At 34.0% G+C, this 14005-nt stretch overlaps 2 protein-coding genes across 2 annotated transcripts; one reads left to right on the top strand and one right to left on the bottom strand.

Annotated features, from left to right (window-relative positions):
• The first annotated feature begins 82 nt into the window (after positions 1-82).
• On the top strand, positions 83-12459 carry LOC130622774 (uncharacterized). The gene is made up of 17 exons (XM_057438283.1): positions 83-527; positions 631-667; positions 813-866; positions 1018-1097; positions 1605-1709; positions 1829-1909; positions 2099-2141; positions 2737-2892; positions 3494-3649; positions 5233-5379; positions 9010-9174; positions 9252-9354; positions 9508-9563; positions 10988-11152; positions 11275-11344; positions 11419-11581; positions 11719-12459. Exons 1-17 carry the CDS (start codon positions 438-440, stop codon positions 11854-11856), a joined length of 1809 nt encoding a protein of 602 aa, XP_057294266.1. The 5' UTR covers positions 83-437; the 3' UTR covers positions 11857-12459.
• LOC130622777 (uncharacterized) lies at positions 4981-7649 on the bottom strand. The gene is made up of 2 exons (XM_057438286.1): positions 7356-7649; positions 4981-6406 (listed from the first exon to the last, which is right to left on the bottom strand). Exons 1-2 carry the CDS (start codon positions 7387-7389, stop codon positions 5583-5585), a joined length of 858 nt encoding a protein of 285 aa, XP_057294269.1. The 5' UTR covers positions 7390-7649; the 3' UTR covers positions 4981-5582.
• Positions 12460-14005: the final 1546 nt, after the last annotated feature.

Genomic DNA, 14005 nt, shown 5'->3' with positions numbered 1-14005 from the left:
TAGTGGTAGCAGAGTTATTAAGTTCAAGTCTGAGAGGGGAAAACCTTTATCTAAGGGCATTTTTAATGGCCGAACCTAATTGACAGAATTAAAGGAATTTGTTTTCTTTAAGTGTTATTGTAAAATATTTAGTCAATCTGGCTATTACCTTTCTTTAGAAAATAAAACATTACTTTTGTTCAAGATTTTGAAACGTTGTTAATTGGTCCAATAAACCATTCAATATTACAATATACTCATCAATTCACTAAATTGGTTGATTCAGAGTTAAATCTACTAGATCACCAAAAATCGAATTTAAGCCATGGCAAACAACCAATGACATTTTGGAATTTCTGATGAAAGCTGAACAAACTTTGCTAATGATTTCTTTTATAATTTTTCTCTAGTTTAAAATATTTCTTATAGATTTTACTAATTAAGAGATTAGACACAATATGACAGGTATTGACAAAGAACAGGATGGTCCTCATCAAGCACTATCACAAATGGTTAAAGGTTCTCTAATGTTAAAAGCTGGACGCATGGCAAGTCTTTAATACTTGTTCATGAAACAAACCTTCAGATGTAAAATTAATATGTCTAGTTAAGACATTTGCATTGGATAAAATAATTTAATTTGCTTTTCAGGGTCGTCCACATTTTCGTCAATTCCAAATAACTTCAGGTAAGCCAAGTTGATGGCCTTGAAAGAACCTATCTTAAGTTTAAGAAGAATGTGCAGGTTTGCTGCTTTGCAAATAATAAGCAAGTCATGAATAGTATGGAACATGTCCATAACATTTTGTTATACAAGAATTTGTGTTTTATAGATTTGAAAACGTTACAATGGGAATCTCCAAATAAACTAAAATCTGAAACATGTGGTAAGTTTATTTCGCTGATGTGTAGTCCTTTATTTTAGATTTAGTTATATACTTCTTGTTTTTCCTATGTAAAGCCCAAAATTTGTTTTTAGATTCATTCATGTTACTTTATGCTTTATGCTCTTTTGTCAATTTCCTGTATTGTGTTTAGTTGCTATCCACCATATCACTGAATTGCAGCATGGTCAAAAAACAAAAGTTTTCGAAGACAATCCAATACCTGAATATGAGGTAGTTATTGTAAATCAATATTATTTAAAAAATTACTATGTGCAGCTTACGGTACATACTTTAGTTTGTGCATTATCCACTACTTCGAAGGAAATTTTTGCATTATTTTTTTGGATTGAGAGGCCAGAAGGTAAACTTTATGCAGAGCAAATTTTTTCAATAAGAATTTTTTTTGTAAACTGCTGGTGTTATTAAAAGCTCTGTGAATAAATAAAACATTAACATTTTGTTTCTTGTGAAGAGGGAGAATTGTACCTCTGCCTATTTTCTTTCGAGGTGTAAAGTGTAAAATATATCGCAGCATCAGTTCGATTGAGTACAATACATTTATTTCCACAATATTGGTTAATCCATTGTGTTTTTTAGTTAGTTTTGTGATTTGCTCTTCAAAATGTGGTAATTGTGTAAATAGGGTCCAAAAATCCAAATATATTCTTACAGAAATTTCTTCCATTAAGATTGTAAAATCTAGAATAAAATAGTGTTACCATTTAATTTTTTTTGTAGGCTATCAGTTTTTCAGTTTTGTACAAGCAAGCAAATGTTCAGCGTTCATTGGATATTGTTTGCAAAGATCGAACAGAATATGACACGTGGACAGTTGGTTTGCAGGTAACAGATATCTATTCTTCACTGATAATTCTTGTATCTATCAAGGACCACTGCAGTTCGTTCAAATGCTTAATCCTTGTAAATTTTTTATTAAGAGTCTATAAATATTTCATTATTAGGCATTACTGGATGGTTTTGATGATATTGATGGTGTTAAGAATATTGTTGATGCAGTAACAGAAGAATCAAACAAATTGTCAGTAAGTAGTTACAAGGTATCAACACTAATTGACAGTAGAAAACACAACAATATAAGAGTTGCATTTTTGAAGATACTATCTTTTTCATGGAGGACTTTCGTTGACTTTTGTTTAGAAACGGTTAAAAACTAGCATTGTTGGGTAGCTGTAACACTCTCTTAGCACTACAAGCAAGTATTTTTTTTTTAGCTAGAGTTTGGATTAATTGGTGATCGGTTGTCTATGAAACAAGGTCAGCAACACATTTGTTCTCCTAAACATCACTAGCTTTAAAAAGTTTGTTTCACATAACCAGTTGGACAGTGAAATAGGTTGGCCTAAAATATACTAGTTTCAGCAGCATAATTCTCAAAAGGGTGTGAAGGTTATTACACAGCATATAGTACAACACATTCAAGAGTGTTTGTTGGCAATTTGCATGACTTTAAAGGGAATTCAAGTTGACAAATGGTGTTGAACTTTGTTAAGCTAAAAATATTGTTTGAAAGTTCTTTTTTGAATTTCTCTCATATTTATGTTCTTAGTCTGCATAAAGACTTCATGTTCCCCCTCACAGAAATTAAAAATTGTTTTTTGTTGCTTCCATAATTGTTGTTACTAGTTTACTCATATCAGGCCCATTGAGATTTTCTTGTCACCTTTTAAAAAAAATTCAATTAATTTAGGTCAACAAAAAAAATGCCGACATGAAATACCATTTGCATTTGTAGGCCCGTTTTTTGTGAAAGAAGTCATTTTATGTGAATACCACTTAGATGGCAAATTGCAGGTCAAAAAACATTATTTTTACAAATTATTTTTTTAACTATATACTATGCTCCCTTTAGAGGAATGTGACATTTATACGTGGGGAGCAAGTCCAAAAGGAACACTTGGTCATGGTGAAGAAACAGAAGAGTTAGTTCCACGCGTTGTTGAAGCTTTACTAGGTCGTGATGTGCGACAGGTAGCATGTGGAACTGAGCATACATTAGCAGTAACAGGTATTTCTATGTTGTCTTATACCCTAGCCAAATTTAAGCTCCTCTCGCAAGATTCTGTTACTTCTTAGAAAAAAATGAAAGAAAAAACAATTTAAAAAAGGAAATTAAATATATTGAGTATAGTATAGATACGAGGTTGGGAGAGGAGGAGCTCAAACTGCATTTTTGACTGGGCATCACTTTTATTCTGAATGTAATTGGGCATTGAAATTTTGTGACTTTTTCTTAACGGGAATTTTACATTTATCATTAAAATACAAATATGACGTCATTTTTACCATCATTAAAAGATTAATTTGTTTTATATGAAAATAATTTTTGCTATTTAGTCAATAAATTTATCAAGGATTAAGGCTTTAGCATCAGTAATGTTTTAAATTCCAAATTTATTAAAAAATTTTGGAAATGGCTTATTTGTTTGTATTAAGACTTTCTACAAGTATGACAAGTTTCCACCTACGCATTAGCAGTTTCGTTATTATCGTCCATTGACATTTTATGCATCGACCTGTTCCTACAATATCTTAATAGGGTTAAATGGTTTTCATCTGCTAAAATTCTGCTATCACTAGATTGGTTTATATCTAATTTGTTATTGTAGGAACTGGTGAAATATTTGGATGGGGATCAGGCAGAGGTGGCAAGTTGGGAATGAACAACATCCAAGATCGATATATGCCTCTACAAATAGGAGCATTGCTCGAAAAGCAAGTAGTTTCTATAGCATGCAGTGAATTGCATTCTGCTGTTGTAACTTGTACGTTGTTTTTTAGTTTGTATTCTATGTTCACTTCACTGTTGTTGTAACTTGCACGTTGTTTTTAGTTTGTATTCTATGTTCACTTCACTGTTGTTGTAACTTGCACGTTGTTTTTAGTTTGTATTCTATGTTCACTTCACTGATATTGTAACTTGCACGTTGTTTTTTAGTTTGTTTTCTATGTTCACTTCACTGTTGTTGTAACTTGCACGTTTTTTTTAGTTTGTTTTCTATGTTCACTTCACTGTTGTTGTAACTTGCACGTTTTTTTTAGTTTGTTTTCTATGTTCACTTCACTGATGTTGTAACTTGCACGTTTTTTTTAGTTTGTTTTCTATGTTCACTTCACTGATGTTGTAACTTGCACGTTGTTTTTTAGTTTGTATTCTATGTTCACTTCACTGTTGTTGTAACTTGCACGTTTTTTTTAGTTTGTTTTCTATGTTCACTTTACTGTTGTTGTAACTTGCACGTTGTTTTTTAGTTTGTTTTCTATGTTCACTTCACTGTTGTTGTAACTTGCACGTTTTTTTTAGTTTGTTTTCTATGTTCACTTCACTGATGTTGTAACTTGCACGTTTTTTTTAGTTTGTTTTCTATGTTCACTTTACTGTTGTTGTAACTTGCACGTTGTTTTTTAGTTTGTTTTCTATGTTCACTTCACTGTTGTTGTAACTTGTACGTTGTTTTTAGTTTGTATTCCATGTTCACTTCACTGTTGTTGTAACTTGTACGTTGTTTTTAGTTTGTTTTCTATGTTCACTTTACTGTTGTTGTAACTTGCACGTTGTTTTTTAGTTTGTTTTCTATGTTCACTTCACTGTTGTTGTAACTTGTACGTTGTTTTTAGTTTGTATTCCATGTTCACTTCACTGTTGTTGTAACTTGCACGTTTTTTTTAGTTTGTTTTCTATGTTCACTTCACTGTTGTTGTAACTTGCACGTTTTTTTTAGTTTGTTTTCTATGTTCACTTCACTGTTGTTGTAACTTGCACGTTGTTTTTTAGTTTGTTTTCTATGTTCACTTCACTGTTGTTGTAACTTGTACGTTGTTTTTAGTATCGTTATGATTTAACAAGGAACTGGGGTGTTATACTATTAAGGGTGCTCGATGAAGATGTTTTTTTTTATTTAAGGGGGGGGGGGGCGTTTTTTTTTTTTCAAAATTGAACTTTTGTATTATGGCTATTTTTTACAAAAGATTTTATATGTGAAATTAAGTCCTATTTACATGTCAATAAACAGGCCGGATGGTGTGAGTCTGTACTGCCAATGCCAACAAACTGCCTTTATTGTAGTTTGATATTACCCAAAAGAAACACTACAGATTCAAATAAACGCTTTTAAGGGCTTTTAAGACATATAGGTGTACATTTTGAGTTTGAGTTAGCATTGTTAGGAAAACATATATAATGGATATCTTAACACTTTCGAAGTCCCTAGAGAGCTCAGGTATACATGTTCCATATAGTGTTTTTTGTTAAAAATAGGACAATACAAATTAAAACATTTTTTTAACTACAACAATCTACAATTCTAGTATTTAAATCCTTGTTAATCGCTTTAAATTCACTTCATAGCAACTGGAGAGTTATTTACCTTCGGAAGAGCTGGACCTCGTCTAGGATATACAATAAAAGATAGAAAACAATCGGTTCCCTTAAAAGTCGAAGCTCTGTCTGATCAAAATATCATAAAGGTGGCTTGTGGTTTGGAATTTACAATAGGTAAGATTGCTTGCAAGAATTTTTAAGCAGTACTTGAATTTTTTTTTCATGCGCTTGTAGGTTTTAGATGTTCAACAGAAAACTTTCAATTATTTCGCCAAACAATTTCATCTTCATTACGTAATAATTGTTCTTCTAGAGTTTAATATCTTAGTTCAATTTACACTCTCCCTGTCGCTCTTGTGTGTTTTATCTTCAATTTTTCATTCCTTATCTTCTATTTCTTTGTCATCAAACTCTTCAATGATAGCACTTTCTCTTCGATTTGTTTTCTTGCTAATTAGTGACACTTGACCAGTGTATTCCTGTATTGCAATAGCAGGTAACACAAAACTATCCCTTTTACCATAACATACATCACGCTTTCGTTGCTCCATAATCAAGTTGTCGTTTGAACTGAACCACTCTCTGTGTAGCCTTGCTCGGTTGTTTTCTTTTGAAGGTGACTTTACATTTAGACATAGTGCAGAATGTGACTCTTGTTGAGCTAAACTGTCTGTTCTCGGCATTAATGGTGAGTTTCCAGCTGACAGGACGACATTTTTTGGGCATAACGATCTCTGTACTGACGCTGGTGAATTGTCTGCAGACATTACTGAACTTTCTGGAAAGCAATTCAATACATTTGAAAAAGCTTCAATTCTTTCGGTCTGTAAACTCTTGGTTAAAAGAGGCTTTAGATAATTTCGCTTGTTCAGCAACGAGGAGGTCGTGTTGCTACCAAGTGTTTCAGAATGCCTCCTTGCTTTCATGAAAATTGGAGGTTTTACAATAATTTCAGATCGCCTTCTTTGCGTTGCCTCCATTCGAATTGGCTCATCAATTTCGCTTGTTGGGACTTTATAAGCAGATTTTCTTTGCTGTAGTTGGGTAAATTTTAATTTCTGTGTCAACTTGGACATGAGTGTGCGTTGTTGGGATTGCATTTCCTTTTCGAAATATTTCTTCTGTGTCTCATATGCGTTCATTTTGAGGTAAAGCCGTTCTTCTTCTTGGTTGTTTATCTTCACCGCACGATTTTCCATCTCTGAAAATACAACACGAAATTTATGCATGGTTTTAGAAGCACTGAGGCTTGGTTCAAGCAATCCTAGGTTCATTGTGGCTAGCAAAAGTCTATATTAAACTAAACATTAAAAATATCTCCACTTGATTCATAAGGTGTCGCAACATAAAATTTCATTATTTTCTCACTTCAAACTTCTATTGTTGACATAAAGATATTTTTGTATGTTTTCGCTTTTTCAAGAATTTACGTCATTATTAAGTAATTGCGAATATGTTTCTTGTAATTTTTCTTTTTTTTTCGTCAGATTTATTTAAAAAAACAGTTAAATTATTTATCCATTTCATCAAAACGTTGAAACAAGGTGTTATCGAAAAAAATATTGCGCACCTAAGTTTGTTTCTTAAGGATTTGTTGCTCCGAGGTAACATGTTTACGTCAATAGGAGGGGTGGTCTGCACACGCTTTATAGAAACGTATGTGCGAATGCTTGTGAATTCAAGGGTGTTATTTTTTAATTTTGACGTGGCAGTGGAGTGTGGGTGCGGCAGTGGATAACGAAACGTGATCGAATACCTAAGACAAGTTTTCTTTACGTTTATAAACACTAGTTACTTGGATGAAGTAAATCAAGTGAAAGATTCTTTAGAATGCAAAACCCACACCCTTTAAAACCATTGCAGAAATTATAAAGCATGTTACCCTTGATTTACAGTAATCTAAAAACATTTTTATTAGCCGGAACTTCAGAGTTTCTTAAAAACACAGTATAAACACTTTTCAATTTATCTCTAATTTCACCTTACTGCTTTTACCTATGTAACAATTAACTTGGAACCTTTCTTTATCAAGCTAATATGCTATTAAGATTACTTGGGATACAGTTCACTCTAAAAACAAACTCCACCACAAGTAATTACATAGGGTATTTATTTGTTTCACGCATTTTGATCTTTCAATGTTTACTTACCAATGTTTAAAATAAGCATAGAATCTTGTAACATTCAACTGTTTAAAAAAAGCTATTTGTTGCTGACGGCAGGATGAATTAGCCCTGACATTTATTATTTTATTCTGCTTAAATACTAGCAAATGCGTTTAAGTACTAATTGCCTGGTCTTAACGTGTGTAAAAGCAGCGACTTTACAGTTTTTCGGCTGCAGATTGGGCACGCTTTTTCAGTCTTTGTAAAATGACGAAGTCTTTGTCTTAATATTTATATCCAAGATCGTAACACTTGTCACCACATAATACTAATTGGTTCATGCGACATAAAGATTAAAAGTTTAAAAAATGAAGATGACAACCATGTGATCAAGATTTCGTCATAACTTTATCCTAATTTAAACAAATCTTTTTTTCTCTTCACAATATAGTTGATTTATTATTGAGGTGTGAAATCTAAACCAAACACATGCTCGATAAAACAGAGGCGCTTTTGCTTATCTAAAACTGTTTCTGTCATGTTTCAAGCTAGATAGGATATATCTATGTGTTTGTTCCCGTGAGGTTGAACTTAAAACTTTTCTCTTTAAACTTGTGGCAGTAAGCAAACTTTTAAACAATTCAGTTTATTCTTTTAAACTGAATTAAACAACACCTACCTTTGTTGATGTGTGGTCTTCACGAGTTTCTTTATATCTTGTCGTTGCAAATTGTTTTTGCGATGCGAATAACAAATCTTTTATTTAATATTCCTCTCAAATTGCAGGTTTTTGTCGGTTCCTATTAAGCTCCACATGAGAAAAGACATCACAGAGTGAATTAATAGTTTTCTTGCGTACATAATTTTAATAAGCGTACACAACCAGACCTTAGAGAGGTTGAAAAATCTGTCTCATTTTAAAGCAATGTTATTAAACAACAGTTGGGGGAAAACTTTTACTGCGTTTTACGCAACCTTAAATTTAATAACCCGTTGAATTTCTAAAATATGCCACTATTTCTTAGAGAGGTCATCTTTTGACTTTTCTAATTCTCTGCTCGATATTAATGTCCCTGTCACTAGTTAATAATAGCCATATTCTGTCCGTTTGTCCGTAAGAAAAACGTCGTGTTACGGAAACACAAAATGTGATATATAAAGGACTGTGGAACCCGTGGATTTATTCACAGACTACTGACTAGTCTCTATTAAAATACTCGTCGTCTGTAAGCCAAATGTGGTTGCTAGCGCGTAGGACGAATTTCCGTGGAGAAGTAGGATAAGTCAGTGTGCATGCAAAACAAGAAATTGTTTGGAATGAGTATCAAGTGTGTGTTTTCGTCAGAAAAGAAAGCTGTCTTAATTTTAGGCAGCGTATTGTAAATGAAAAATAACTGCTTCATCTTGCCCGTCATCTCTGTGAAAATGTCCATGTTACGTGTTTTGACATTGACGTCAATATCGACATTGTAAAGTCGTATTGCATTTTTGAATTCAAAATATGTTTATCTCACTTGGGAGGCCTGATGTGTTTAATTAGTGCGGTGTCGTTAGTTTACACTTTCGTATAGTCTCGTGGTATTTCCCTTTAATGATATATTAACTGCAGCGAAAATCATGAATATAGTTTTGTCCCTCCTTCGCAGATTCATTTTCTCTATACTTATTGTATTATTTTATTTTATTGTATTATTTACAGCGCTAACATCGGACGGAAAATTATTTTCTTTTGGTGAAAATGGAAGTGGTCAGTTAGGCCTTGGACATTATGAAAGTTGTGTTCAGCCGACCCTAATTGAAAGTTTAAAGGATGTAAAAATAAGTCAAATTTCATGTGGTTCTGAACACGCAGGAGCTGTAACAGGTGTGTGCTTTGCAGAATGCTACTATCTTAAATTATGTATTGACTTTTTTATTGTTTTGAAATATAATTCATCATAGCGGACGGCGATGTGTGGTTATGGGGATCTAATAACAAGGGTCAGCTAGGTACTGGTGACACAGAAGCACGAAATCTTCCACATGAAGCTCCCTCAACCTTTTGGTAAGGTTCATGTTTTAATAAGTCGAATTTAATCCAACTTTACTGGTTTTCTCTAATTGGGGTTTGTCTAACAAAATTTTAAACTCAGTTAAATAAATTCTACTTTAATATCTTCCGCTTATTCTTTTTAATTCATTCTTTTTATACACGTAGGAATGAAGAAATCCAAGATATCAAATGTGGTGGAGAACATACCGTAGTTTTATCTTGTAAGTGAGGTTGCTTTTGCTTACGTATTATTAAATGATGATAGTCATTAATCAGTCAAAATAATTTCAATGGACCACACCCCTTTTCAAAGCTTGGCTAGAATATAGAATATTTATCATGGAGGAGGGAACGAAGTAATTTATGAGTCTATGATACACATTGACTCTGCAATTGATATTGATGTTGACTGAGATTGTTAGAGCATGTAATACCAAAGGAATGTTTTATAAAGTAGGGCGAACCGTGGGAAGGATTATAAGTACGAAATATGTAAAACCACTTCCGCTTTTTGAACAGATGTTGTTAAAAAATGGTTAGCTGGATTTTGGGAGGGAATAATTTATGACTCATTTCATGCTTACCTCACCCTAAATTAGGTAAAGAGATAAAAGAAAATTAGACCTTATGTTGTTTTGATTGTTTGACCTGATACGTGGATTGAAATAGACGCTATATTATCTGTTTTGAATCCTACCTAAAGCACGAAAAAATATGTTGATTAATTGGTCGAGTCGTAGCACATATGTAGCCTCCGCATTAACCTAGAATCCATGTGTTGTTCATAATATGTCGTATTTCTATTTTTGAATTTCCGCGCCCGAAGGTATTTCACGTTCCTCCGTCACAGATTTAAACTTCGTACCCAAGCTCCCTAACTACTGGGAAGCCATCTAAATGACGTTTTAGGCCAAAATTGCTATTTGTTTTCGACAAAATTTGGCACAGTTAACAAAAAAAAGTATGCTGAACATGATGGTGACATCAAAATTTTGGTTTTTTGCCACCTTAAATGTCATTTTACCCCAAAATTGATCCAAAAATTAAAACCACTTTATTTTCAGCTAAATCTGGCACAGTTAACAAATAAAGTAAGTTTGATTTTTTGTCACCTAAATGTCATTTCAGGCCAAAATTTGTCCAAAAATTAAGACTATTTTATTTTCGACAAAAATTGGCACAGTTAATAAAAAAAGTGTGCTGAAAATGATGGTCACATCAAAATTTTGATTTTTTGTCAACTAAATGCCGTTTAAGACCATAAACGTTTCAAGCGCAAGACTTTCAACCATGAATGATAAGCTGTATTTTGTGTTAGCAATTTCTTTTAAAATATGAGTTTATTAAGACACGTTTCGTTTTGTTTGCGTTTGTTGTAAGATATAATGTAACTTTGTGCTTCATGCACCAAACCTCTTCGAATGTTTGGCACGATAACACAACGAATTAGCAGGTTTTCATCAAATATTTTGGTAGCGATCGGAAATTGTTAGAGCCCCCAGGGCTTCTTGTTATTCTTTCATTTGTTTTTTAGAATAATGACTATCAGTAAATTAGGAAAAAAACGAAAACAAATTAAAGGAGCATTAGGTTGATTTGAGACAAAAAGAGATAAACATTTAATCTTAAGTATTTCAATTTTAAGGTACCGGTTTGTTATATGCATTCGGTGATGGACAATATGGCCAGCTCGGTATAAATCTTCGTCAAGATGCACCATATTTGTCTACACCGTGTAATGTTCCTTTACCAACAAGTGAGAAAGTGGTGCGGTTTGATTGTGGTGTTGCACACACAGCTGCTGTTATAGGTTAGCAAAGACTAAAATTTAAAATGCTGCGCAGTTTCATCGTATGATAGAAAAGAACTTAAGTTAAAATTTCAATTTTTTAATTTGCGTGCTTACTATTTTGTGCTGCCATTTGTTTCTAGAATCTGGACTTTTATACACGTGGGGAAGAGGTGCTGGAGGGAGATTAGGTCATGCCGATCACAAGGACAGGTTATACATATTCTCGTATTTTTGTGAACAAACAAACATAAAAAGGCTACTGTTTGACGGTTCGAATTTTTTAGGCCCATGCCAGCTTTGGTGGAATCCCTTGCGTATAAGACTGTGGAGGGTATAACGTGCGGTGCTGATCACACAGCTGCTTGTGTTATACGGGCATGGGTGCATGATCAAGAGACGAAGAACTGCATGGCGTGTAAGGTGCGCTTCACCGCAGTTAAAAGAAGAGTAAGTTTTATTTTTTATTTTTAGTCGAAACAAACATTGTAAGTAGAAGATAGAACTCGGTATCTGGATGAACTTTTATTACTTGTTTTGATTACTCTTCTCCTTACTTCTCAATATAAATTTTGTATTGTTTTTAGCACCATTGTCGCAAATGTGGGGGAGTGTTTTGTGGAAGTTGTACCTCGATGAAATTCCCGATCTTGGAAATGGGTTTCAGTGATCCCGTTCGAGTTTGTGATCGCTGTTATAATATGCTTAGTGAAAGTAAGTCGTAACACAAGCATTTAAGATATTTTTACGACGCATCTCCGACATCCGACATCTGACATCCGACGAAACTTTACTTCACTATTGTGTGTTTTGGAACGAGTGACGTTAAGATTGAAAGCAAAAACCAAGCCAATTTCGGATTTAAACTTGGATTTTCTTGTTAATATTAAGCCCTTATTACACCGGACATTTATATTTTTTTAAGTTTTCACTTTAAAAAAAATCAACACTCAAGCTCTTATAGATTTATAAAACGGCAGTATTCTTAAATAACGTCGGAAGCGCGGTGTAATAAATCTCAGCAAGAGAGTTGTTTTATTTCTGCCGGTAAGTTTGTTAGACGCTAGCCATGCTTTATAAACATCAAAATGAGGCTTACGCAACTTCCTCGTCTTCGTAGGGAAACGAGGCTTCTGCAATATTTCCGTCTTCGTGCGCTTTTGCAAAATTACATGTTTGTGGGGGAACGATTCTTCCGCAACATTTTGTCATAAATTTATAAATATATATTATTTTGTAGTTTATTTTTCTAAAGAATTTAAATTTATTAACACACGCTTGTAATTTAATTACGACTTGTTTTCTAAAAAATGTTTTTTTTAATCCCACGGATGTTTCATGTAATTCCAGACCAATAAATTGAGTTAATCGTCAGGAACTTTCTCGCGTTCTTGACATATCTTTTATCTACGGAGTTATTTCCTTTCCTTTCTTTTACAGCATTAATTTTTATTTAAAAACTAACAAAATGGCTGACTCGCAACAACAACATGTCAAACTGTGCGGTTGACTACCCAAGGGATCGCGTAAAAAAGGTTAAGTTTTAAGAGGTCATTATAGGCGTGCTGCTAGTGCGCTTCGCATTGCATGGATTGCATATGCAGTGACTCAGTATTTAAATTAAGAAATTGGGTAACCTTTAATAAAAAAATATTGAAATACTCAAACCGCTACTACCTTGTAGAAGTTAGATTATTCCCCCTTATAATAATTGACTGTATTAGCCAAATTCATAGGCCGGAGGAATGGGCGCTAATGTTTTGCTTGTGGGGAAAAAAATCCATAATGGGGGGTTTGTTGGGCTTCTAAAGTGAAGCAAATGGAGTTAAACACAAAACGTCCAGCTTTAAATTATGTTATAACGTTATTATAAACATTTAGCTGCATAATCGTATAGTTTAACACTTGGTGAAGACCTTTCCGAATATACTGGAAGGTGTCATTACAAACGTTAGCTAGCTAAAAACTACAACAAACAATGGTTAAGTGGTCTTGTGCATCAGCCTTGTGTTTCAACAACCACACAACTTTGGGTATTGATGGGAAACCTTTAAAATTTTATCGTTTACCAAGATTAGAATCTTTAAAATCGCAATATCGGAAGATTTTAAAAACAGATGGTATTAACTGGAATAATGGGTATATTTGCTGTGAACACTGGAGCTCCAATAAGAGATTATCAGTGACAGACTTGCCAGATGTTGTCGTTTCAGAAAGAAGTTTCCAAAAGCTTGAACAGAAATATGAGAATGCTAATAACTTGGTAAAAAAATCAGCCACAGAACTTTACAAAAAAAGATTAAGAAATGCTAAACAAAAGTTGGTAACTGCCAGAAATATAATGAACCAAAATATAAATACTCCATGCTCATGGTAATGGTATCCTGTTAAATGATATGCACTCACAATTGCTCTACACATTGGAATATATATAGCTCGAGCTGCCCCAGAGTTCCTGCAGTGCTCAATACTGGCTCTGGTATCCGCTGACGAAGGCTTGTTAGCCGAAATACCAAAGTTGTCTGGATTCTCACGAATCCTTTTTGCCGACGACGTGGCTCAGTGGATAAGAGCCCGCGGTGCATCTGATGCGACGATCCCGGGTTCGAGTCCCTGGGCTGCCGAGGCAAAGGGATTTCGCGATTACCCTGCAACTTTGTAATGGTATCCTGTTAAATGATATGCACTCACAATTGCTCTCCACATTGGAATATATATAGCTCGAGCTGCCCCAGAGTTCCTGCAGTGCTCAATACTGGCTCTGGTATCCGCTGACGAAGGCTTGTTAGCCGAAATACCAAAGTTGTCTGGATTCTCACGAATCCTTTTTGCCGACGACGTGGCTCAGTGGATAAGAGCCCGCGGTGCATCTGA

The sequence above is a fragment of the Hydractinia symbiolongicarpus genome, chromosome 12 (genome assembly GCF_029227915.1).
Source record: "Hydractinia symbiolongicarpus strain clone_291-10 chromosome 12, HSymV2.1, whole genome shotgun sequence".
In the NCBI taxonomy this organism is placed as follows: domain Eukaryota; kingdom Metazoa; phylum Cnidaria; class Hydrozoa; order Anthoathecata; family Hydractiniidae; genus Hydractinia; species Hydractinia symbiolongicarpus.
Note: the sequence above shows the minus strand (reverse complement) of the source record. Positions and strands in the feature narration are given on the sequence as shown.

What these genes read in the sequence shown, in the direction of transcription:
- LOC130622777 (XM_057438286.1), bottom strand. Translation starts at nt 7,389, where the DNA reads ATGTTACAAGATTCTATGCTTATTTTAAACATTG. An exon ending in TATGCTTATTTTAAACATTG is followed by an intron (nt 6,407 to 7,355) that starts GTAAGTAAACAT and finishes TTGTATTTTCAG; the next exon opens with AGATGGAAAATCGTGCGGTG.
- LOC130622774 (XM_057438283.1), top strand. Translation starts at nt 438, where the DNA reads ATGACAGGTATTGACAAAGAACAGGATGGTCCTCATCAAGCACTATCA. An exon ending in ACACGCAGGAGCTGTAACAG is followed by an intron (nt 9,175 to 9,251) that starts GTGTGTGCTTTG and finishes AATTCATCATAG; the next exon opens with CGGACGGCGATGTGTGGTTA. An exon ending in GAAGCTCCCTCAACCTTTTG is followed by an intron (nt 9,355 to 9,507) that starts GTAAGGTTCATG and finishes TTATACACGTAG; the next exon opens with GAATGAAGAAATCCAAGATA.